Source organism: Myotis nattereri, assembly GCF_964212035.1.
Source record: "Myotis nattereri genome assembly, chromosome: 18".
Lineage (NCBI taxonomy): Eukaryota > Metazoa > Chordata > Mammalia > Chiroptera > Vespertilionidae > Myotis > Myotis nattereri.
The window spans coordinates 21,658,998-21,685,617 of NC_138093.1; the positions used below are offsets into that span (position 1 = coordinate 21,658,998).

Here is a 26,620-nt window from a genome sequence, read left to right on the forward strand (position 1 = left end):
AAGCAATAATTACACATTAATAGCTGGACAAACTGCCTTTCTTATCTTACTTTCCACTACTCCTAATCATACGCCAGCCAGACTGAATCTACTTAATGTATAACCTGTGTGTTCTTACCTCCCTGCCATTTCTCATGCTGTATTCCTTGGTACCCCCAAACCTAAATTCAGTCTATCTTTCGGGTCTAGCATATTCCATTCTTCCATGTAATTTCCACTTATTTCTCCAGATGATATAACCTCTTTTTCAACATTCTCAAAAGAATACAGCATGGTAGTCTGTGAAAAAACATGAATGACAACTCCTCTGAGTCATACAGTAGCTCAGAGAATGAAGAAGTATTAGGACTACCTTAACCAATTTATTTTGTGTATATTCTTTTTATGAAGATACTATGTGATATGTGACAAAATCTGCCTAAGTACATTTTTTTAAATGTCCTTAACACAGAATAAAAGATCTCAGTGATAAAGCATTTTGTTATAGTTTAATTGGCAGCTTTCTTCTTAGCATACATAAAATAACGGTATGACAATCGGTGGTGTGCTAGATTCAAAGAAATAAGATAACTTTTATTTTGTTATTAAATATGCCAGGCATTAAGAATATGTATCTTCCTAATTGTGTCATATGTATTTATATTTAGTTTCTAGATCCTATATTATATGAACTCCTTGAGGGTAGAGTATGTGTTTGTTTTATCTTTGAATCTCTATAACACCTAGTACATTGCTTTACATAAAATAAATAGACATAAAATAGAAATAAAATTTAAATAGACATAAGTGTTTATTAAATAAATGGATTAAATGAAGTATTCTATAAGTGCCACAAAAGGGACAAGTTAGAGTTCTATATGAGTGAACATTTACTAGTATGTTCTCACTTAACTGCTTAACTGTGTTTGTTAGAAATGTATTTATATGTGGTGTTTGGTGTTTGGTCAAGCCCTGGGCTGGATCTCAACTTACGTCAGTGGTTTTTTTAAACAACCGTAAACAAATCCTAATAGATTTCTATAAACTTAGGTCTGGTTTGCTGACTACAGTTCTGAGCAAATGTAGTGACTAGTCCTTGTTGAATCAGAGACAGTGTAAATAAACCTTTACCTTGGAGAACAAATAAAAGTGACTTTTCCTAATTACGCTATGATTGTACAGGAGACCAGACAAATGCCTGTCTCCAAGAAATATGGTCTTTAAATGACAGCCTTGTCAATCAATCTCTGTAAACCCATAATAAACAAAACAAACAAATAAACAAACAAAAATAGCCTAGGGGATAAAAACAGCCTAAGGAATTTGTCTATGTGGCATTTTCTAGAAATTTTTACCATTATTCTTTGGTATATAAGAACAATGAGAAATGGCATAAGAATTTTTTTTAGTCAGCAAAATGGTTCTACTTTTGATTTAAATAAATTTGTTTCCATTTTTTCTATTGGAAAGAATGCCTGTGTGTTTACAAAACACCTGACATAGAAGAATACTGTAGTAGTCCACTCTGCTGATTCATTAAATATTTCCAGTTCTCTTTTTAGATACATGGTAGGATTGCACATCCTTTCCCTATTAAAATTAGGTGTGGGCATGTGACCTTTTTTGTCCAGTGAAATGATACCATAAGTGACATGAAGTTTTAACAGCTGGTACATAATTTGTTGCATTTCCTTTATCCTGTTGCAGAAAGTATAGGAGCACATGGATGGAGCTTCTCTTAGCCAAAGTCTCTGTGTCAGAACAGTATAAAGCTGGGTCTCCAACTTCCTTAATTGATCTGCTTATAGACAGGTAGCATGGTTTATACCACTAAGATTGTGGAGTTATTAGATAAGCATAACCTCGCTTATTACCCTGATTAATATAGCCTTCACCCCAAAATAGTGGATGGTGGTAACTAAAAAAATATAAAAGGTTTGACATGCTGATATTTGTTTTTCTTCCTTATGGAAATATATACTGGACATAGGTTCTATAAGAATAATAATCTCAAGGTGATTAGGATCATTTTCCATGTGTTGAAATACTTTGAATTATAACATTCTCTCAAGGCATTTTGATATATTCTATAAGGTGTCCTTTCATTTGCCCACAATAGAATTGTTTCTTGAAAACAGTGACCATTGTCATTCATTCCTGTGTTTATCCTTTTACTCAACAAAGTTTTTTAAAAATATGTTTTATTGATTTCAGAGAGGAAGGGAGAGGGAGAGAGAGATAGAAACATCAGTGATGAGAGAATCATTGATCGGCTGTCTCCTGCATATCCCCTATACTGGGGATTGAGCCTGCAACCCAGCCATGTGCCCTTGGCCAGAATCAAACCCGGGACCCCTTCAGTCTGCAGGCTGATGCTCTATCTACTGACCCAAATCTGTTAGAGCCAACAAACTTTTTATTGAAAGACCATTATTTACCAGGTGCTAAGACTAGGAAGATGTTCAAGAACTTTAGATAGTTTTGTGGAAAGTGGCAGGAGGCAAGCAGGGGCCAAAAACTATAAAGGATTTTGTTCTTCTGAAGTTTAGATGCTTCGGTGGTTTCATAAATGATACTTATTTCATTTTAAAATAGCTTCTCTACATTTGAAACTTAATTTTACAAATATATCCAACTTGATATAGACCAAGTTTTAACACTTTTGAGACCACCAACATATTAATCTGTACTGATAACTTAATTTTTTTTAATCCCTCAATGAACCAAGTAACTTCTCACCTCAGGGCCTTTGTATATGCTGTTTTCTTTCTGTTTTTCTTTAAATTAGTTCAGAAAATTACTGGATCCTATTTCTATTGAAATTGCTGACACCATCTTCTATATTTTTCTATATTATGTTATGTTTTTTAAAATATGTTGTTAGAATTAGTTTTTCTCCTATTGTTAGTATAGAAACTATTAAAGAAATAAGAAATTAAGTGCTATCAAAAAGTTTAATTACCCCAATTATGATAGAAGAAAAAAATGTGATCTCATTATCAAGTGGTTTCAAGCAACTATTATTTATAAATTAAAAAATTAAATGTTGAGCTCTGTTTCTGGTCTTCATTATAAAAATATGAATATCATTTGCAAAGGTAGTGGAGAAGAATTTGGAGACAGTAGGGTTCCCTTCTGGTTCTCTCCCATCACCTCTGCCTTTTCATTCTAGGGGTTCTTCAGCAAACGCCTGAAAGGCTCCATCAAGAGGACCAAAAGTCAATCAAAGCTTGACAGAAACACGAGCTTTCGGCTTCCATCCCTTCGTAATACAGATGACAGGTAGGAAGTTAACTTGCTTAAAACAGAAAAAGCAGTTTTATAGTGGGTTTTATTTGATAAGGTATGTTGGTCATCTGTAACTTTGCATCAATGACAATTGGAAATATCCAATACAAAACTTACTTTTTTGTCTTGCTCATGTTAAAGCAAGGTCCAAAATGTTGGCTCAAATACCTAGCCAGTTTAAGAATCTTATAATATTAGAGAATGTATGGATACATAGTGCTGTTTTATAGAATCAAGTTCTACTGGTCAGAGATAGGCCTTTTTTTTATAGAATGACTATAAGGGATGATGATGATGATAGCTAACATTTTTATGGGCACTGTATCAAATGCTTTATATACATTATCTTGTTTAATCTTTATAATAATCCTATATGATATGAAGTTAACCTCTTATCTAGTCTAAGAAAAGAGAAACATGCAAATTGACCATACCTTCACTATGCCCCAAGCCACACCCATGAGCCAATCAGAGCAACTGTATTCAAATTAACCCAACCAAGATGGCAGCCATGGAACTGGAGCAATCAGGAGGCTTGGTTGCCCCAGTGATGGAGGAAGCCAAGCTTTCTGTTTGCCCTGGCTGGCTATGGCCACCGCTAAAGGCAACAAAGTTTCAATCATAAAAGATAAATAAATCCCAGATACCTGCTTCCAGCCAGCCTCACTGGGAGCTTGGGTGGCTGGGGCCCGTGGCCAGCCTGCAAACAGCCAACAGCCCCTCACCCAGACTGGCCAGGCACCCCAGCAGGACCCTCCACCCTGAAGGGGGTGTGGCCAGCCTGCAAACAGCCATCAGCTCCTCACCCAGGCTGGCCACACCCTCAAGGGGTGAGGGTCCCTGCTGGGGGGCTTGACCAGCCTGCAAACAGCCCTCAGCCCTTCACCCAGGCTGGCCAGGCACCCCAGCAGGGACCCCCACCCTGAAGGGGCTGTGGCCAGCCTGCAAACAGCCCTCAGCCTGTCACCCAGGCTGGCCAGGCACCCCAGCAGGGACCCCCACCCTGAAGGGGGTGTGGCCAACCTGAAAACGGCCCTCAGCCCCTCACCCAGGCTGGCCAGGCACCCCAGCGGGACCCCCACTCTGATCCGGGACACCCTTCAGGGCAAACCAGCCAGCCCCCACCCATGCACCAGGCATATAATAAAAGGGAATATGCAAATTGACCCTAACAGCAGAACGACTGGGAATGACTGGTCACTATGACACACACTGACCACCAGGGGGCAGGCGCTCAATGCAGGAGCTGCCCCCTGGTGGTCAGTGCGCTCCACAGTGGGAGCTCTGCTCAGCCACAAGCCAGGCTGCCGGCTGCCAGCACAGCAGTGATGGCGGGAGCCTCTCCCGCCTCCTCAGCAGCGCTAAGGATGTCCGACTGCAGCTTAGACCTGGTCCCCCCTGGCAAGTAGACATCCCCCGAGGGCTCCTGGGCTGCCAGAGGGATGTCTGACTGCCAGCTTAGGCCCGATCCCCCCCCCAGGGAGCGGGCCTAAGCCAGCAGGTGGACATCCCTCGAGGGGTCCCAGACTGCGAGAGGGTACAGGCCGGGCTGAGGGACCACCCCGAGTGCACAAATTTTTGTGCACCAGGCCTCTAGTAATCCTATAGGTGGCAAAAATGGTATTTGAACTTTGGCAGTTTGGCTCCAGGGTCCCACTCTTCACTGCTATGTTTTCTAAGCATATGGAATAGGTCTTATTGCTTTTCAGTGGCATCTGGAAGACATCTATGAAAAGGAGGCCTGGATTTCAGTAACTAGGGCTACCAGCTTGCGTAAACCCCAAATGCACAGCTCACTAATGATAACAACCTTCCAAAATCTTTGAATGTGTGCTAGGATGGATACATTTTTAATACTTCATATTCCATCATTAATAAATAAAATCTAGGAAATAGCACTTATTGTATCTTGACAGATCAGTATTTATTGAATACTGACTATGTGCCAAGCCTTTTTAATGTAGCTTCTCATGTAATACAACCCTAAGTACTACTATTACTATCCTCATTTTACAGATGAGGAACTAAGGCAAAAGAGATTGAGAGACTTGCCCAAAGTCACATTTGAACTCATATCTGCCTTTCATATTTGATACTCTTATTTATACTTGGGTTTCTTTTGTTTCAGTAAGTCCATTGTTTTCAGTTATCTGCAAAACAAACTTCAAAAATATGGATTATAATCTCTGTAATAGCAGATTGTAGACTTGCCAGAAAGAATTACTCTCATTTTGTAGAGGAAGAAATGTGTCTTCCATACTGAGTTGATAAGAACTACTGCTTTATCTACTCTCCTTATCCCTGAAATACATTAGAGGTGTTCTGTGAAATTTGCAAGTCTATTCAATTTGCAGTGTAATTGTATTGTTCATTATCTCTATTATACCTCTTTGTATTAAGGTTATCTTTAAAAAACTGATCTTTTCTCCTCATATCTTTTCCTTCGATTCCTATTATTCTGCAGCTTTTATCATTATAAGAATTTAAATCATTTTATAAATATTTTAATAAAAGGGAATGGTAATTTTTTTCAGAATATTGGTTTTTTAAGAACAAGGAGGTTGTGCAGCAACTAAAACACTCCCAATTCAATAGCCAGCTTTGCAGCATCCTGTGTAAATGAGGGAGACAAAGAGAGAGTTTTTACACGAGTTGTACTTTATTTTTTAAACTTGCACTAAATATCACTTTCTTATTTTCAAACAGAATGCTCTCTTCTATTCCATTTTGCTTTAGGTAACCTACAGGAATTCTTGAATTGGATTACCAAAAGATTATATTCTCTTGAATTTCTTACATCACTGCTTTATAGTTGGTGCATAAGAAAAAGGACATATGTCACCCCAACCACTTGTACATCAGGGTTTATAGAAACATTATTAAAAGCCAAAAAGTAATGATGACCCAAATGTCCATCAACTGATGAAAGAATTAAAAACCATTATATTCATACAGTGCAATATGATACGGCCATAAAAAGGAATGAAGTACTGATACATGGTACAACATGGGTAAACTTTGAAAACTATGCTAAGTGGATGAAGCCAGTCACAAAAGACCATATAATGATTCCAATTATATGAAATGTCCAGAATAGGCAGATCTTTAAAATATTTAGAGACAGTAGATTAATGGTTGCCAGAGGCTGGAGATATGTGGGGGCAGAGGGTGATAAATGAGGAATGACTGCTAATGGACATGAGGTTTATTTTTGGAGTGATGAAAATGTTTTAAGTGTAGATTGTGGTGATAATTCCACAACTCTGAGTATACTGAAATACACTTTGAATGGGTAGTTTTATGGTATGTGAATTATATCTCAATAAAGATGTTAAATTATTTTTTTAAAAAGCTGGCCAGGAAGTACTTTACAATGAGCCTCATTAGTCTATAAGCTCCACTCCAGCAAACAAAGCTTCCATTGAGCTTTTTAGTGCATTACTCTTAAATAAAAACAGATAGCCAAGATTCTCCAGATATTTGAGGAAAGTCTCCAACATGAAAGACAAATAAATAGGAGGAAGGAAAAAGAACCCAAACGAAACAGAGATAATATATAGAGCCAAAAACAACTTCAGAACATAGTGAATATTTTCAAAAGATAAGATTGTGTATCCGTGAGACAATAGCAAGAAGGAACACCAGTGAAACAAGGAAGAGAGCTTGGAAATTAAAAATATAAAAGCTAAAGTCAGGTCCCTCTCCCAGAAAGTGGAACAGAAAATGAGAAAAATCAACCCAAAAGGTTTTAGTAAAAGAGAACATAGAAAAAAATTGGAGAGGAAATCATTAAAGAAATAGTACAAGGAAATTTCCTAAAACAAGAAAACATAAAAATCCACATTGGAAATACCACCAAATTCCCAGTAGTGAATGAAAAAAGGACAGAGGACACCCCCCCCCCCCCAACACACTACACATCACTTCCCATCATCATGAACAGTCAGAACATTGAGACTTAAAAAATATCTTAAAAGCTTCTAGAAAGAAAAAGTAGATTACATATGAAGAAGGGGTGGAGGACTGCATTGGAATTCTTAACAGAAATATTGAGGACCAGAAGTCAGTGGAGCAATGTCTGCAAAATTCTGAGTGGAAGTTATTTTCAGTCCAATATTCCAAACACAGGGCAGTCCTTGAATGTCAGACTGAGAAGTCGGGAGTTGGTTGTATAAGCAATGGGAAACCTTTAAAATTTTTTGGTAAGGAAATAACCTAATCAGAATTTGTGCTATGTATGGACTAATCCAGCAGTGGAATTTCAAAGGACTTTGTTTGCAGAGACTAAGTTTGGGAGGCCACTTAGCAAAAAGCTATTTGTAAGAAATAACGAAGGCTCTGAAAAGGGTAGTGGCAATGGGAATGAAGAGGCAGAGACAAGATAGGAGGAACATTTTAGAGGCAAAATCAATAGGATGTCACAAAGTCATTATTGTTCCAAAGCCATCTAATCAGATAAAAGCTGGTAAAGTGATTTCCTAGAATCAATATTGGCAGCGTTTTCACATTAAAGCCATGTTATGTAGGAGGGTGTTGGGATAGGAGAAGACTCTGATATTTCTGCCTTTCATTCAAATATACTTTGAAAAGTTTGAAAAATTGGAAATACTGAAAAACGGTGGTCAACTACATTGTCAGGCATTCCAGGATTCCAAATGCCTGTCAGGTTGCCAACTTTACTCTGGAAGTGCTGCTTAAATCCACCAGTTTTGAGGTAAAGATAAGCACATGTAGAATTTTCTCACCCTCTTCTAATGTCCCTCAAATAAAAACCTTCAAAGTAATATTCTCTATTCTGAGGCTCAGCTTGTTTGTTCTTTCTCAGGAGATACCTAAAACTGAGTATAGTGTTCTTGAGCTTCTCCTATTTAAAACTATTTCTTTAACTTTTAATTTGAATTTAACTACTCAAAATAAGTTGTAAAAATAGTACATAGGTTGCAAACCTTTCTCCCTGCTTTCCCAGTAGTGATACCTTATAATTGTATGCATAGCAAAACTAGGTAACATGGGTACAATACTATTAACTAGATTGCAGACATTTTTAAGTTTTCTCCAATTTTTGTATGCACTCATTTATGTGTGTTTATAGTTCTCTGCAGTTTTATCTTATGTATACATTGATTATCTATACACTACCACAATCAAGGTACAGAATTGTTCCTTTTCCAGAAAGAACTCCTGCTACCCCTTTACAGTTATACCCGCCTCTCCCATCCTTTCCTGTCTCCTATCAACGAGTAATTTTTTTTCCTTTCTTTTCTTTTTTTAATATGTCTTTATTGAAGGGAAAAGAGAGAGAGAGAGAGAGAGAGAGAGAGAGAGAGAGAGAGAGAGAGAGAGAGAGAGAGAGAGAGAGAAACATCAACGATGCGAGAGAATCATTGATCGGCTGCCTCCTGCATGCTCTCTACTGGGGATCGAGCCTGAAACCTGGGCATGTGCCCTTGACTGGAATCAAACCTAGAACTCCTCAGTCCTTGGGCTGACCCTCTAGCCACAGCCAGGGCATTTTTTTTTCTTTTACATTTCTATGGGTTTATTTCAAGAATGTTATATAAATGGAATCATATAGTATGAACCATTTAAGATTGCTCCCCCTCCCCCCAACTAAATAGAATGCCCTTGAAATCCATCCAAGTGGTTGTATCTTTCAATAGTTTTGTTCCTCATGTTGCTGGATAGTATTCACTGTATGGATGTATCAGAGCTGGTTAAACCATTCACCCACTGAAGAACATTTGAGTTGTTTTTAGTTTTTACCTATTATGAATAACGTTGCTGTGAACAGTTGTATACACATAAGCTTTCCTTTCTCTGGTGTTAACACACAAGGATGCAATTGCTGGGTTGTATGGTAAGTACATGTTTAGGTTTATAAGAAACTATCAAACTATTTTCTGGAGTACCTGTACTATTTTACATTCCCACCAGCAATGTTTATGGGGTTTTTTGGTGTCCCAAGAGATTTTCACATATGTTTTTTCTAGATTTTAGAAGTTTTATGATTTTTAGCTCTTGTTCAGTCTAAGATATTAATCAAAACTGCAAAGTTGCTCCTGCCAAGCCAGTTATAGGGAGTCTGTCTTCCATTGTCTTTTTTTCATCTACTTGTAACATAGTGCCTGACATATTGCACACCAAGTAATTATTGATGGATAAATGGATTCATACATATATTCATTTATTCAGCCAAACTAGAAACTAATGGGAAAGCAAATAATCATTCCTAAGAATGATTAACAAGTAAATGTCATTGAACTCCATCAATTTTTCCTTCGTTTACCCTCTTTTCACCCATACTTAATTTTATGGCAATAATGAGATTAAAAATCTAACAAAATTCAGAAAAAGAGAAAGAAAAATTATTAGTGTTTTCATTCACCCTTTAAATAGCAAGTATGTTAGTTGAGTTGGTTTATGAGTGTGGTTTGGTTTAGTTTCATGGGTGTTTTTTAATTCAATATAGTTGTGTTTATATTAAATTGTTTAGGCATAGTAGAGTTTATTCCATTTGTAATTTAAGGACAAAAAAAGAATATGGTACAATTTCTGTAAAGAGATTGTCATATTGGAGGCTAGTTGAATTTTCTGCCCTCCAGAACATGTTTTAATATTTATAATCTTGTCTTCCTGTGTCCAACTTCATTGTATATATACGTGTATTTGTAACAAAATACCTTGAATGTCATTTTTGTCTGTGATGATATATTTCCTTCCCATGTGTTTGTTCATTTTAAGTGACAACTCAGGTTGACAAGTATCCTTTTTTACCATTAGCAGCTGGGCTCATTAGACCATCCTGTCTAGAGGCAGAGAACAGGGAGAAGGAAGATCAGCAGTGTATGTTATGTTTCCATAAGTAGCTTTTTGTGTGGCTGGTTGTGTGGGTTTCTTTTAAGCTAACATAAAAGCAGTGAGTAATAGAAGCAGCGGGAACTGGCTTTAACTGCAGCAGATACCCAGTGCAGCTAGAAGGACTTTTTTTTTTTTTTTTTTTTTTTTTTTTGACACACAAGTAGAACTCTGGTGAATGAACTTTAATTTCTCCTTTAATTCATCAAGGGAAACCTTTAGCATTGTAGTATAGGAAGGATATGCTTTTACAAACAGAAAACATCTGTTGGATGTTTTCATGGATACCGGGTTTGAAAAACAATTGAAATTGGGAAACAAGTAAAGCTATATTTTTCCCAAAGTGAGATCTCAGATGCAGTTTAAAAAAAAAAAAAATGATTAGACCCTGTGTGAATTTGCTGGTGTTAGGATAAACAAATTTTGTTAATTACTACCTGGGAAATTTTCAGGTGAGTCCAACTGCCGCGAATATACATTGCTGCACCCACTTAAAGCTGAGCTGTCTCTTCAAGAATTCAGTGGATCAATCTGGAGTCAGGACTGCCAAGCCAAGCAGAAATTCACCTGCACTGGAGTACAGGATTTTGTGTGGCAATAAGCATTTTTAATGAAAAGTTTCCCAAGTTTGGGGTTGAATCTAAACATGTGGCAGATTGAGCTAGCACATCCAAGCACTGTTGGTGCTTTGGGGGAAATCTGGCTTCTGTGTGGTTCAGCTGAGTAAAATCCAGCTGAGTTTTACTTAATGCTGCACTAATCACAGTTAAGCTGACTCCCTTTTCCTTCATCATCACTGTATCCAGTGGTATGTGTGTTGGCTCCTCATACCCCACCCCTTCACATTTGTCTTTTAAGACTCATTTCAGATACGCATGTTTGTTAAAGCAATATAATAGTCACTCACTGTAGTAAGTAATAGAAAGCCTCTCCTGCCTGTAGTTTATCTCAACAAACGGTCAGAAGCTGCAGGTAATCTTCATCTGCAAAGCAGTTAGATTTTTTTTTTTTATTAGTTAAGGTATTTCAAATGTGTCCTCATCCCCCCCATTAACCCCAACCTCCCCCCCTCCCCCGCCCCGCACACTCATGCTCCCATCACCCTTACCTCTCACATTGCTAGAGGGAGGTCTTAGACTCAGAGCTTACACAGAAATCAAGATTGTTGGCTGATCTTAAAACAAAATGTAAAACCATGGTGTTACTACTAAGAACTAATATTGCTTCTGGAAAGCAGTTTCATGATTAAAGCGAGAAATAGTCAAATTGGAGCCCTGAATTATTCTTACACGGTGTTTGGCATTGGTGGGTAGGGGTGTGGGTGTGGGTGTGGGTCAGGGAAAGAACTCAAGGGATTCACTTTCAAAGTTAGGTTTCTTAATGAGGGTCATTGTCAAAGTGGACTGGAAAAAATGTTTTAAATTTTTATTCTCTCAATAAATTCACATTTTGCTTTCCATTAGAGAAGTAAGCAAGCTGCCTTACCAGCTGCTAAAATTCTCTATTTAGCAGATCTAAGAAAATCAATTCTTATGAAGGTATAGGAGATGGTAAACACGATTTAGAGGGGATTTGAGGTTACTGATGCTATTATGTATAAATATTTGCACAGATAATGCCATCCCCACTCACCCATCCCCCAGCCATTCCCAGGCTGCTTGATCTTACTGTTTACTGTAATCCTGCTTCTCTGGGAATTACTTCTGTCTTCGAAGAGATACTTTCTTCCCAATACAGGAAGGGCTTGCTTATTTATTCAGTAGTAATGTGGAACATATTAATGACTTTGGGGTTCAGTTCATTGGGTGGGTATAAGTATGTGCACATACATACATACATACATAAATGGTGAACAATAGGAGATTCTGAACTATGTATTAATGCTGTTTCAGTAACTGGGAGAAGTTTTGAATTCTAATTCCAAATAACTTGGTTGCAAAATCTGTTTATAGCTATGTTTGGAAGTTAGACCTGAGTATCGAAATGAAGTTTGTTAAGCATTGGAAATTCAGTGAATAAAGAATTTTACCCAATTTTTTCTAAAAGAAAAAAAGAATGTATAACCCAGATAAGATAAATGTAAAATCATACCTAGAAACATTAGAGTAATCACTGCACAGAAAATAGAACAGATGTGAGAGAAAGATTGTACTTGCAAGGTAGAATGTAGCAAATACCTTCTAACAGGAGGCAGGGAATCATATGGAGCAAGCTAAAACTTCTCAGCTTTGTTTCCTAGTAGAGTTAAGAGATTCTCCTCCACCCCCAGGTTGCCTCAGTTTTTCCTACAGCCTTTGACTATGAGAAATTGTTAATGGAAGTGGGTGAGGACCTTGCCATTCCTTTCTTCCTCTCTTAAAGTGGTAAGCTTGCAGAGCATGCTCCTTGAGTCCTTCAAGCTGCAGCTTCTCCCTGCTGCCTTCAGCTCTAATCTCCTTATAGGTGTAGCACCATGGCAACAGCCCAGCCTAGAGCCCAGGAACCTTGTTTGTGTTACCTAAGGGGCTGATGCAGTCTGAGAGAGAGAGGAAGGAATATTACCGATCCTGCCGTCTGTTTAGAAGATGATTTCATGTTCTGCTGTTTGTCTTTCTGTTCTGCTTCTGTTGAGGATTTGAAATTACTCCTGGAAAACATTGATCCAAAGATGTTATCAGTAATCGAAGGCAGCAGGGAAACTATCTTCTATTGGTTCTTATCTTCTAAACAGAGAGTTGTTTTCTGAGATGTAGTTCAGAAAGTGACTTGCTATACCGTGACATGTGGCACCGCTATGCTTTGGGGTTGCACTGCCAGTTGGCTGTACAGTTGCTTCATGTAGGTAGACATTTATTTTGTTTGAAATAAAATTAATTTTTGTTTTATAATATTTTCCTAGAGAATTTTAAAAATAAAAGTGAGCCTTTTGTCATCCCTCCTTCTATGTTAAATATGCCTTTTGGTTTCCTGTTGTGAGGCTCACTATCTGAGTGTGAGGCTTTTTCCGTCCAAATAGCTCCTCTTGGGAAAATTGGCTGGAATTGTTGTTTTCTGTATGTTTTAAAAAGATTACAGTATCCTATTGCCTCAACCAAGCTTCCTGTGAAGCATAGTGGGAAAGTTGCATGCTAATCACATTAAAGTAAAATTATTTTAGCATTTAATTATTTATAGTTGTTGCATTATATAACATGTCATTATCTTATCCAGTAAAACTAAAGGAAATAAATGTGGAGCTGCTACATTTTTATGTACAAAATATTATTTGGCTTTTGTGCATAGTTTCGTGCAACATTAGTTGGCTTTTGTGCACACTTTTGTGTATTATTAGTGCTAAATATAATTATTGGCTTTTTGACCTTAAAAAGACTGCTGAATATCAGAGCACACGTTTGTTAGTCTAAACATTAAATGGAAAGAATGGAGTAAAATCCTGTTGCTTAAGATGTTTCCTATTATATGGAGTTTATTAAATGATGTTAGAATGGAAACAGAGGGAAAGAGCAGCCTTTAGTGCTAATTTTCTATATCTCATTGTAATTTAACTGAAAGCTACTCTGACATTTCTGGTATTTCAGTTCCTTTTACTGTTTTCATGGTTATTTCAAGGAAATGAATGAAGTTGCTTATTTAATATATTTTACAAAAATTAATGTCTTCACACAAGGCATTTCTTTTTATCCCTATTACTAGGTACTTCTCGAAATTATATATATATATATATTCATTTATATATTAAAAACTGTGGGGTTTTCGGCCAATAAATAATATAATTACTGAGTAAAACTGCATGGCTATCCATTACTGAATTCAAAAATATTGTGCATTATATTGTTTGACTTTGCTAATTCCTCCGAGGGGAAGATAGTAAAGTTCTAGCTCCTATGGTGACAAGAGTCATGATTCCCAGCCTTCTTTTTTAAACAGCTAGGAAACAAAATCAGTCAGGATGCCTGAATGGTATTCACAAAGAACTGTTCTTCTAGATGAGAGCTTGAACATTTCTTTTGTGGATGGGAGGTTTCTTCGAGGCATTTTATTCTTAATTCATATTTATACAGTAAAGCATGGATAGAACCAAAAGCTTGCCAGAAAAGAATGTCATATTGAGATGGAAATCAGACCTTTTGAAAGGCAGGGTCTTGTGCTGAAAAGCTTGGCTCTGACTGTGTGTGTGTGTGTTTATCAGTAATAGAAGAGGATAATCTGAAAAGAAGAAATAATGTCTTTTGATAATACCTTTGTACAAATAAGAGTATATAAGATAACCTTGAATAGTATATATTTCTCCATCTTCAAACAGCAGTGAGGGTAAAAACATCTGTACTGGAGCTTTGAGCTCCCTTGAGACTAGTAAAATTATGATATGCATTTGCTTTATTGAGGAAAAATTGTGTGTGAGTACACACAAATATATATATATGATTTATATGTGCCACATAAATATGGCTACTGTTATTGTTACAGATTAACTACTAATTTGCTCCTCATTTATTTTTTCCTTAGTTATTTATACATTTCTTGTCAGCCTCCACTGCATTAGACTGTCATTTCCTTTTTGGCCATGTAGTTACATTGTCTTACATATCTTTTTCTATGTTAGGTCTCGTGGGCTGCCTAAACTGAAAGAGTCCCGTTCCCATGAATCCTTGCTGAGCCCATGCAGTGCAGTGGAGTGTCTGGATCTTGGCAGAGGGGAGCCCGTATCAGTGAAACCGCTTCATAGTAGCATCCTTGGACAAGACTTCTGCTTTGAGGTAAAGTATAGAAAAAAGGAAGAGTAGTTGAACAACTAGCAGATCTTCTATCCAATAATTCTGTGTTTTTATTAATTACTATGGTATTGATGATTTGATCATCTTAACTAGTTTTTAGTTACTGGAAATTACCTACTTCTAGGGAAAAGGCTTGGAAATCTGTCAATCTAATTTTATTGGTGGTTAAAGTTATCAATGATGGCTTCTCATTCCTTTTGACTTCATCTGCTTTCAAAGTAAATGAGTTCTTTAGTACATTCTCAGCAGAGGCCACAAGACTAACAATAATATTAAATTTGTATTTCAGTTTTTTAGTATTGATAAAGATATCAAACACTATCTTGTTATTTTTCTCCTAAAAGTCTAAGCCCCAGTTTTAATGATTCTCTGAGGAAATTGACCAAAAGGTAATTTTTCTAACTGTTTCATGGGCAGTTTAAGATCTGGGACCATGTCTTACTTATTTTTATAATCCCCTGCACCTTGCACAGTTCCTGGCACATTACAGGTGCCTGATTTCTTAAATGAACAAATTGTCCTTAACCATTTCAACATGTCACTAATATAAAACTTACCAATGAGATGTTTTTTTAACATTCTTTTTTAGGGGAGGAGGGTACTAAGTCTTCAAAATCTCCTGTGAATTTTACATTTATAGTGCATTTCAATTTGAACTAGTTACATTCATTTCAGGTGTTCGCTAGTCATATGTGGCTAGTAGCTACCATATTAGATCAGAATATATAACCTAATCTAATTTACTAGGTTATAATCTGAGATTGAGTTAATATATGAGCACACTTAGCAATTTGGACAAGTCACTTGTTAGTGTTTTTCTTATAAGTCACTTGAACTTCCTGTATTTTAAAAGTCGGTTCAACAGGTTGTATACCAAGCCCAGTGTTAAGTGCTAGGCATATAGGTCACATGTTCCATTTTTAAAGAAAAGTGATAATAGTGGTCAGGTTACCCTCCTAGAAATCACAAGTGAGTTGCCTAGTGGAGGAGATATAGTTTCCAAAGACAATAACCCAATACTGGTAACTCTTTCAGTTTCATTAATACCATCTTATCCTATACTAGAGGCCCAATGCATGAAGATTAGTGCAAGAATGGGCCTTCCTTCCCTTAGCTGCTAGCACCGCCTTTGCTCTGGCCGGAGCCGCCTTTCTACCTTCGTTCCGGCCCGGAGCCACCTTTTCTCCTTTCCACGCTGCTGAGCAGCTGGGGCAGTGTGGAATGCCTGTGTCCCACCCTGCCCCCGGCCGCTAAGTGCCTGTGTATGCAAATTAACCTGCCATCTTTGTTGGGTTAATTTGCATACTCACTCCTGATTGGCTGGTGGAAGTTGCGAAGGTACGGTCAGTTTGCATCTTTCTCTTTTATTAGTGTAGATAATAAAGCTGTAATATGCAAAGTGACCGTCACACCTCGCACAAGATGACCGCCCCCATGTGGTCAAACGATGGCCGGCAGGGGAGGGCAGTTGTGGGCGATCAGGCCAGCAGGGGAGGGCAGTTGTGGGGGGATCAGGCCGGCAGGGGAGAACAGTTGGGGGGACCAGGCCTGTAGGGTAGGGCAGTTTTGGGGGGACCAGCCCTGCAGGGGAGGGCAGTTAGGGGCATCCAGGCTGGCAGGGGAGGGCAGTTGGAGGCGATCGGGCCAGCAGGGGAGCAGTTAGGCGTCGATCAGGCTGGCAGGGGAGTGGTTAGGGGGTGATCAGGCTGGCAGGCAGAAGCGGTTAGGAGCACTCAGGCAGGCAGGCAGGTGAGCGATTGGGAGCCAGCAGTCCCAGATTGTGAGAGGAAGTTCCGACTGCTGGGGATTGGGCCTAAACCAGCAGTCGGACATCCCTCAAGGAGTCCCAGATTGAAGAAGGTGCAGGCTGGACTGAGGGACACCTCCCCCCAGTGCATGAATTTCATGCACCGGGCCTCTAGTAATATTATAATGAATGTGGTGCTAGGGGGCACCCAGGGAGGTCTCAACCTGATCCAGGTCCTTGTCACAGAATAAGAAGGAATTCAAGAGGGTGACAGAAAGATTTAGCAAAACGGAATAATTTATTAACATGGCAGTATGCACTTGAGAAGTGAGAGCGGGCAATCTTGGAGAACAAGACATGGTGATGGGGTCTGGGTGGAAGGTTTTTATTAAACACTAGAGGCCTGGTGCATGAATTTGTGCACAGGTGGGGTCTGGTCGGCCCGCCACGATGGGGGCCCATAGGGTTAGGCCGGCACAGGGAGGGGCCACGGGTGGTTGGCCGGCTGGCCCTGCCCCCAATTGAGGTGTTGGGGGCCGGATCAGGCCAGTTGGTTGCTGCAGTGCACGTCATAGCCATTGGTCGTTCCATTTGTTCTGGTCGGTCCCCTGTTCTGGTCACTGGGCTTTTATATAGATGGGCAAAGGGTGAGGGGATTGAGTGGTCCTCTGCTTCTGACTCTGGTAGGATGACTGCTAATGCAGCTCATTCTTTTCTCTCCTCTCTGGATAGTGATTATTATTATTACTTTTTTTTTTGGTCCTCTAATTACAGGAAACTGGAGTAGGGGAAGAAGGGGAACAGGTGGTGAGTGAAGGTTGAGTTTGTGGTGTTTCAGCCAAGATGGAGAAGGGGAGGGGTAGAGCCTGATGCCTCAAAAGCAGTCCCAAGAAATAGGATAAGCTGTTTTAGAGACTCCTCTCTTCCCTTTTTAGTTATTCTTTATTAAGTCTCTCAGAATTGAACATATTCATTAGCAGTTCATTTAAGATGTGTCCTGAAAGGTTTTTAATTTTGGTATTTCAGAACAGTTTTAGGATCCTGAGCTGAATTCTCACTGGCTTTTGTTGTCTCATCAGGAGATAAGTGAAGATGCAAAGCAAAAAGTGGACGTAGATGTAGATATACCAGTAGAATCACAAAGCTGGTTTCATGTAGTATGGTTTTGGTTCATAGCATATCTTAACTCAAACAATACAATTAGGAAACTAGAGCCTTCAAGCCCTATGTTTTATTTTCTTTATGTCTAACCTTTATGTTGAAGGTTACCTACTTGAGTGGAAGTAAATGCTTCAGCTGTAACTCCGCTTCAGAAAGAGATAAGTGGATGGAAAACCTTCGCAGGACAGTTCAACCAAATAAGGTAATAGTGGCTTTGAGGTCTAAAAAATGTGTAACTCTATAAGCAGTAAGTTGATAGAAGCTAAATGCAGTGATAATACCTTAATTTTTATAGAACTTTTTAAACACATTCGCCATTTCAAACATATTATGCCATTTTATGCTGAACATAATTGTATTGCAGTTATTATGTTTTTACCAATGTAGATAAGAAGACTCAGAGAATTTAAGTAACCTGCCCAAATCAGAAGCTAATATATGATAGAAATGGGACTAGAACACAAGTTTCTTAACTACTTATCTTTTTTTATTTGTAGACATTAGTCGAGTTGCCACAAGGATAGCTACATGAGAACTTACGTTACAGAATGATATTTTGTAACCCAAATAAAATAGAATGTATATGGCTCTGTAAAATTCTGATACATTCTATTTAGAGCTTCCTATTATCCTGAACAATGATACAATAATTCCTTTCATTATTTATTTACTAGAGGCCCGGTGCACAAATTCATGCACCACTGGGGTCCCTCGGCCTGGCCTGCAGATGGGGCCGAAACCTGCTCTCCGACATCGCCCGAGGGGTCCCGGATTGCGAGAAGGTGCAGGCCAAGCCAAGGGACCCCATTGGTGCACAATTGGGGCCGGGAGGGACGCGGGAGGTTGGCCAGCCGGGGAGGGATCGCAGGAGGTCTCCAGGGCATGTCGGGCCCATCTAGCTCAGTCCTGATCTGCCGGATCCCAGCAGCAAGCTAACCTACCAGTCGGAGCATCTGCCCCTTGGTGGTCAGTGCACGTCATAGCAACTGGTCAACTGTCTGCCCCCTGGTGGTCAGTGCACGTCATAGTGAGCGGTTGAGGGGCCTTAACATGTCATTAGCATATTACACTTTGTTGGTTGAACAGACAACTGGATACTTAGCATATTAGGCTTTTATTATATAGGATTACCCGTAATTAAGTATATAAGCAGCATCACCCAGTAGTTGGCAAACTCATTAGTCAACAGAGCCAAATATCAACAGTAGGATTGAAATTTCTTTTGAGAGTCAAATTTTTTAAACTTAAACTATATAGGTAGGTACATTGTTATTAACTTAATTAGGGTACTCCTAAGGCTTAGGAAGAGCCACACTCAAGGGGCCAAAGAGCCGCATGTGGCTCGTGAGCCGCAGTTTGCCGACCACGGGCATCACCTATTTCAAAAGGAAAATGTTGTCTTTCTGGGATTTTGGCTCTCAAACTTAGCTTTATTACTTCTTTATAGGACAATTGCAGACGAGCTGAAAATGTTCTTCGTTTATGGATCATTGAAGCTAAGGACCTCGCCCCAAAAAAGAAATATTTCTGTGAACTGTGCCTTGATGATACCCTCTTTGCTCGTACAACCAGCAAGACCAAAGCAGACAATATTTTCTGGGGCGAACATTTTGAATTCTACAGCCTTCCACCTCTTCATAGCATCACAGTTCACATTTATAAAGATGTGGAAAAAAAGAAAAAGAAGGACAAGAATAATTATGTAGGTCTAGTCAACATCCCCTCTGCCAGTGTGACTGGTCGCCAATTTGTAGAAAAGTGGTATCCCGTGAGTACACCTACACCGAACAAAGGAAAGACGGGAGGACCTTCTATTCGAATTAAATCGCGTTTCCAAACTATCACCATTCTGCCTATGGAACAATACAAAGAATTTGCAGAATTTGTCACCAGCAACTATACCATGCTGTGTTCTGTCCTTGAACCAGTAATTAGTGTGAGAAATAAAGAGGAGTTGGCTTGTGCCTTAGTGCACATTCTTCAAAGTACTGGCAGAGCCAAGGTAAGTGGGAAGGAGGATTACGTTACCCAAAGTTTCTTCCCTACCTTGTATGGAGACACCAAAATATGATACTGTGGAGATGCAAATTAGAGAAATACTTGTTACTAATGCTCAAAAAAGAAAAAAAGAATTGAGAAGGAAGCCTATTAGCAGTTCTTAGATCCAGAAAAGAGAGAGATTATAAAACTAAAGGAATAAAATGGAGAGATCACAAATATTTAAAGTTCATTTGCATTGAAGGTAGGTACCACAGCTAGTTCTTTATTGTCTGAAAAATAAATTGGTGATATGGGCGTGATAATCCCACAGTACATTCAGGGTTGTTTCTTACCGTGGTTTTACTCCTCACTATATATTGTCTGAGTTAAGATTAACCGGTGACATATACTCTGGTTACAGAAGGAGGTATTCCAGAAGCATGCTAGGTATTAGCAAGCATCTTCATGGGATTAAATCTATATTTGGAATAAAAACAGCAAGGGATGTTACATAATTGGTATAATATGAATCTTATTTCATCCTGGATATAAGTAAAAATTTAGGAAGATGAAGGAAGAGCAATGTGTTAATTGTATGAAGAAGAACAACCAAATGATAGTCTTTGATCAGCCTGAACTAGAGTAATTATCACTTCTATGAGGCATATTCACTTCATTAGGCTGAGTCACTATTACATTATATACAAATTGGCCACAGTAAAATTGTGTTTCAGACCTAGAGGCGTTCACAGATAGAATAATTTATTTACAAAAGTGCTATGATGCTTTCTTGATATAAATCAGAATATGCTGATATATTCAATACTTAGTTCCTTATCTAAGTATTATTATCCTATTGATTATAATTTTTGTGGTTACATTTACTGATAATAATCTTTAGGTTTCTGGCATTAAAAAAGCTCAAGAATTTGGAGTGAGGTGTCATTGAAATTTTGATTATCATCTTTGAAATTGTAGGGTATGTTCTTTCTGCTTTTTAGTAGCTCAAAGTTCAGGACATATGCAGAATTTTTTAAACAACCTTATTGAGGTATAATTTACAAACAGTAAACTATACCCATTTAAAGTGAAAAATTGAATGATTTTTGACAGATGATGCTCCCACTGAAACCACCAGCCCAACCAAGATACTGAATGTTACCATCACCCTCAGAAGTTTTCTCCTGCCCCTTATTCTAAGAGTTTTAATACTGATTCCTAAGTCTACAACTCTTTTACACACTTGAAGGTGCCCAGAGTAAATCCCATTAATATTTAAAATGCTTAATTTAAAAATAAATCCGCATATTCCCTGTTCTTATACTTTAGAGACTTTGATATATCCAGTGAATACATATTCAAAATATTTGATATCATATTTCAAACTGAACAATAAACATGTTCTTTAAGACCATTAAGAAATGAAGCAGCTATTTCTTCTTAAGAATTTTATTTCTCATCATGCCTTCCTTCTCCCTGGATGGATTGGGGGTGGAGGTGTAGCAGACAGACTGCCTAGAAAATAAGTTAAAGTGTTGAGTTCAAGAAATTCCATGTTGATACTGTGGACCAATTCGTAACTGTTAGATATTGAATACCTAATATGTGCAGGAACTGTTAAGTGCTTAAAAATATAGAGGTGAACAAAAATAGACTCTGTCTCTGACCTCATGGGGCTTACAGTCTTTTAGTGGAAATAGATATTAATCAAATAATTACAGAAATAAAAAGTGTGATGACAGTGAGAAATGCCGAGAAGTGCGCTATGGGGACCTGACTAATGCGGTTCATGGCAGTGTTGGTCAGAGCAGACTTCTCTGAGGAAAGGATGTACGAACTAAGATCCAAAAGATCCCAGGAATTAACTTCATGACAGTCGGGTCAGGAATGATGGGGTGAATGAAGCAAAACAGAGCAGCATTTGCACAAAATTTGTGGTAGATAGACAGCACTGTGTGTTAGAAAAGACTTGGTGTGTTCAAGGACCTATAAAGGAGGCCCTTGAGGCTGGAGCAGAATACAGAGAGAGTATATACAAGATGAGGCTAGGAAGGTGGACAGAAACCAGAACATATGGAGACTTGTCAGCTGCACTCAGAATTATGGTCCTTACTCAAGTGCAATGGAGAAATCTGTGAAGGAATTTTAAACTTAGAGGTGGTGACACCTAAGATTTTATCCTGACTTAACTTTTTTTTTTTTTCCCCAAATGAATCTGGTAGCTTTAGTTTTAAAGCAGGGTTCCCAGGATGTCTGGTATTTCATCAGTCTCTTCTGATGTATATTATTTATTCAGTTGCTTTCTGCCTGACTGAACATTATTCTACCAGGATTTTCTGACGGACTTGGTGATGTCTGAGGTGGATCGTTGTGGAGAACATGATGTCTTGATCTTCAGAGAGAATACCATTGCCACCAAGTCCATTGAGGAATACCTCAAGTTGGTGGGACAACAGTATCTTCATGATGCCTTGGGTATGGAGAAGGAAAACATTTTCTTTTCTTCCCCTTTTGATTTTAAGTTATTTCATCCTCATGAGACAAACAAATTGGTCTAAACTTCTGGGTGTTGTTTAGGTCTAGCTGACTAGAGTGTTATTCAAGATGTGGCTTTAAGAAGTCTCCGCAGTACTCACCAGTGGAAGAACAGCAGATGGATTTATTACAATTTGTACAAAAAGAGAAAGCCCATCAGCATGTGCAGCTACCCCAAGACCCTCAAGTGTCTCAGATACACAATGATACCAGTTGTGGGGGGGCTGTTTCCCCAGACGTGTTGGGTACTTACATCATGATATAAATGTACTGTCTTAAAAGTGTTAACATTTGTTATCATGCATCAATAACTAGGAAACTCTTGCCAAGTCCCACAACTCTCAGTTTCTATCTTCAAGGCCTTCAAAATTTTCAACAATAACTGACTTTTATTCACTCAGTAGTTCCTGTTAAGTCACTCACTTGCAGTTCCAGGCATCAACCACTAAAGTAAGTTACGGTGCCGGGCACTTCAGTGTATGTCATGATAAAACAGGCATGAGCTCCTTGGAGAACATAGTCATTATCTTTATCTCCATATCCCTGTACTTCACACAGAATGTAGATCAACTGTGTCCTATAAAAACATAATGGAGTTATATGTGAGTACTTGAAATTTTCTAGTAGTCACAGGTGAAATTAATTTTAATAACATTTTATCCAACTATGAACAGGTAATCAGTATGAAAATTATTAATGTGTAAAAATTCTTTACTTTTTTATACTATTTGAAATTCAATGTGTATTTTACATTTATTGCACATTTCAATTTGTACTAGCTACTCAAGTGTTCAGTAGCACATATGACTGTTAGGACCATAAAGAATGTTGAATGAGTTAGATAGATTTTGCCCTCAAGGAGCTTATAGTATAGGGAGGTAAGAAAAATAAGAATATATATCCCTACAACTAAAAAAGAGAGAAACCATGTGCTTTTTCAAAGACTTAAAGAAATTGATTCTAGCTGATATTGTATGTGCTATGGCAGGAGTCTCTAATGATACAATTGAAGATTTCATCATAAGCATTAAATAAAATAAAAAGACTTTTCAATGAATTCTCCGAAAAACAAATTAAATTAAGTACAGCTGAACGCTCTGAATCATTAAAGTTGTACTATAGTTCATACATCTGGGGAGGGAAAAAAGGGATGCTATTTCCAGACTACTTAAAGAATTCTCTAAGAAAATTGAGTTAAAAGCTACCAGGTATATTATGTAATCTTCATTTCTTTTGATTAAAGCATTACTATTTACTTCACAGGCTCTGCCTCAGTTACGACTTAAATCTTCCATCTGTTGGCCCCCTTTACCTTTCTGATTGAAATCAGATTGCACACTGATGTCCTGTGACACACAGAAATACCACCTGTGAGATATAGAAAAGCAGACCCTAAAAAGGCCTGATTTCCATCCTTGGTGACAAAGGCAAATTCTTTTTTAGCAGTAATATGTTCATACATGTGGACTTATTTCTGCACATGAAATTAGATGCTAGATAGCAATAAGTTGATGGTTCACATGGAAAACACAGAACATTTTGGGCACAAACTTATATTTGCACCATGTAGTGAGCAGCCATCCTCTTTGGCTCTGATTTCTTTCAAAGGCAAGAGAGCAAATGTAAATGGATTGTTGAATCTGTCTCAGTAATTTTTGATTGGGCAAGCAGCTTCTGGATACAAACCTATAAAAGGTTCACCTTTCAATGTGGTATTTTCCACATTATCAGACATGAGTTATAGTTTTAAAAGTAAAATAATTTTCTCTGTTTGGGAGGATTGTAATATATCATAATCGGGGGCTGGGGGAGGTGATTTTAGGCTGCAATTTTAGACAGTTTACTTCCAGACCCTTGATTTATTTGGCTCTTTTTCTTGAAGAATAAAAGAAAAATATTCTTAAAATTCACAAATTATTTATTAATATTAGTACTATTTTCCCAGGATAGTATAACCTTAAGGAACTCACTAAACAGAATATTTATAATATAAATCTAAAGGTGGGTTAATTTTTACATGGAATACTTGACAATAATGACTTGGTTTTAAATTTAGATACTCTTTAAAAGGGATAAATAGTATAGAAGCACATAGCATAGAGACTTTGAGAGCATGTTGAATACAAATCTTTTGGTAAACATTTTTAGAAGCCTTTTACTAGTTTTAGTTATTTTACTTTATGAAAAACTATTTTAAAGTTGCCTAATTTGCACATAACAATACTTATTGTATGGAGCCCCTAAAAATGCCAGGCACCATATTAGACACTTTTTTTTTCATGTATTATTTCAGATCCTCACCACAGCTCTGTAGAGTGGGAGTCATTATGCTATTCTCCAAATACGGCAACTGAAGCTTAGACTACTTAAGTGATTTTTCAAGGCCCCACAATCATTAAGCGATGGGCCCAGGATTTGATCCCAGATCTGTCTGGCTCCAAAGTCTTTTTCTTCTCTGTGCACCACTGTTTCCTATTCTCCAGGCATTTTTCTTTCAAATAACCACTTCTCATCCTCTCATAGCTATTTTTAAATGCTTTCATTTACCTCAGTATTAGCCATTTTGCTAGGGGAAAAAATGCTGTTTATATCACTGCTGCTACTAAATTTTGCAGAAATCATTATTTACTTTCATAAAATCTAGTATAACTAGCCTGAACCTCAAGTAATATAAGCAGATTTGAAAGGGTCTTTGAAAGATCTCCTCTTTCAGAAAGGCCTATAAAAACCCAAGGACACATAGTACCATGCATCATAAATATGTATTGAGCACTTGCAATGCTTAGGGAGCTATTTGATAGGCTGGGGACCTGAACATGAATAGAATATGGTCCCTGGCCTCCAAAGATATTCATCCTAGAGACGAGACAGACATATGAACAAATAAGCACAAAACATTGTGAAACATGGAACAGAAAATATACAGGTATAGTGGTGGGTAAACATGTAAGGTAAGGACTTGTTCTTTCGGAGAATGTTGGGCATATCCTTTTAGAGAATAGGTTATATGAACAGGGCTCCTAAGCTAAATCTATTTGGAAAAACAATACAGATTATATAAAGAGATGTTCTGCTACAGTCTTGTGCTGTATTGAATGACTGTTCCCATTACAAGAGGTAAGTCTAGACATCCTTACTCAAATCTATGTTTGGTACCAGAATTAGCAGTTAAAACCTTAAGTGGGCTAGTTAGTCAGAGTCCAAGTTCGAGATGTGTGGTCATCAGGGTTGTTTTTTCTCCTAAGATAATAACACTATTCACCCTGGTAAAGGGGCCTTATAATAAATAATGAATTTATGTTCATTTATTTGTGGTTTCAGATAAAAGATATAAAGTTATATCATTGTTTATAGTAGTATCATTGTTATTTTTATAAATACCATGATGATGATGATGGTGGTGGTGATTGCTGTTTTTTTCACTTCCAGGGTAAAGAAAATAAACATGATATTTAGAAGGTGATAACTCTTGGTTTCCAAAGCAATGACCCTTCATGAACAGTCTTTTGTATCCCCCTGTCAGATCTCAGAAAGATTCCCTATTATGCATTTTAGGACAGGAATCCTAAGTCCTGTTGTTCTATTTAGGAAGACCCTGTTTATAGTTCTACTATCTGTCATCTTCTCTCTTCAAATAGGGGAGTTCATCAAAGCTTTGTATGAGTCAGATGAGAACTGTGAAGTGGATCCCAGCAAATGTTCATCTAGTGAATTGATAGACCATCAGAGCAACCTGAAAATGTGCTGTGAACTGGCTTTTTGCAAGATCATCAACTCTTACTGGTGAGCTGGTATCAGTGCTTCATCCACCACCTTTGGAACTTGCATTTTTTATATAAAAGTCATCACGGTGTTAACTATTTCCCAACCAAAGGAAGGGCTTGGGGGTGGGGGGGGATGCGGGGGGAGACTGACAGTTTCCCTAATACATTCCTGTGTAAAATCTAAACCTCCATTGTGAGCCCAAGAATTTCTGAACTATATACATAAATACAATGTTTGTGTACAAAATTATCACCACATTCTCTAATTGGTTTCTAAAATATTTACTTGGTGTTAAAAAGATGCGTTAGTTATTTTTGATCATTGCTCCAACCCCAGCAATTGGTAAGATTTTGGAAGAATTTGGATGAACAGTCTTTAGAGAGATTATGGTGATCTTGATTAAACCAGATGGTATAGTCAGGAGCCTCATGCCATTTTCCCACTTTGCAAAACTAAATTTATACTAATTCCTGAGTTTTACAGCTTTGGGTTTCTAGTCTCCATCTGGGCTTCTGTGAATTTTCCACCACCTCTCAGCCACAAACCATTTAAGGCC

The 26,620-nt window shown here is 38.0% G+C and overlaps 1 protein-coding gene across 4 annotated transcripts in view; it reads left to right on the forward strand.

The window, feature by feature from the left end:
• Positions 1-26,620, forward strand: part of RASAL2 (RAS protein activator like 2) — a 248,978-nt gene that overhangs the window by 200,986 nt on the left and 21,372 nt on the right. For all 4 annotated transcript variants that reach the window (XM_081112119.1, XM_081112120.1, XM_081112118.1 and 1 more), the window contains 6 exons: positions 3,152-3,261; positions 14,705-14,858; positions 17,888-17,986; positions 19,232-19,786; positions 22,095-22,239; positions 25,938-26,082. In XM_081112119.1, coding sequence (XP_080968245.1) covers positions 3,152-3,261; positions 14,705-14,858; positions 17,888-17,986; positions 19,232-19,786; positions 22,095-22,239; positions 25,938-26,082 — 1,208 coding nt within the window. The remainder of the gene's footprint in view (positions 1-3,151; positions 3,262-14,704; positions 14,859-17,887; positions 17,987-19,231; positions 19,787-22,094; positions 22,240-25,937; positions 26,083-26,620) is intronic.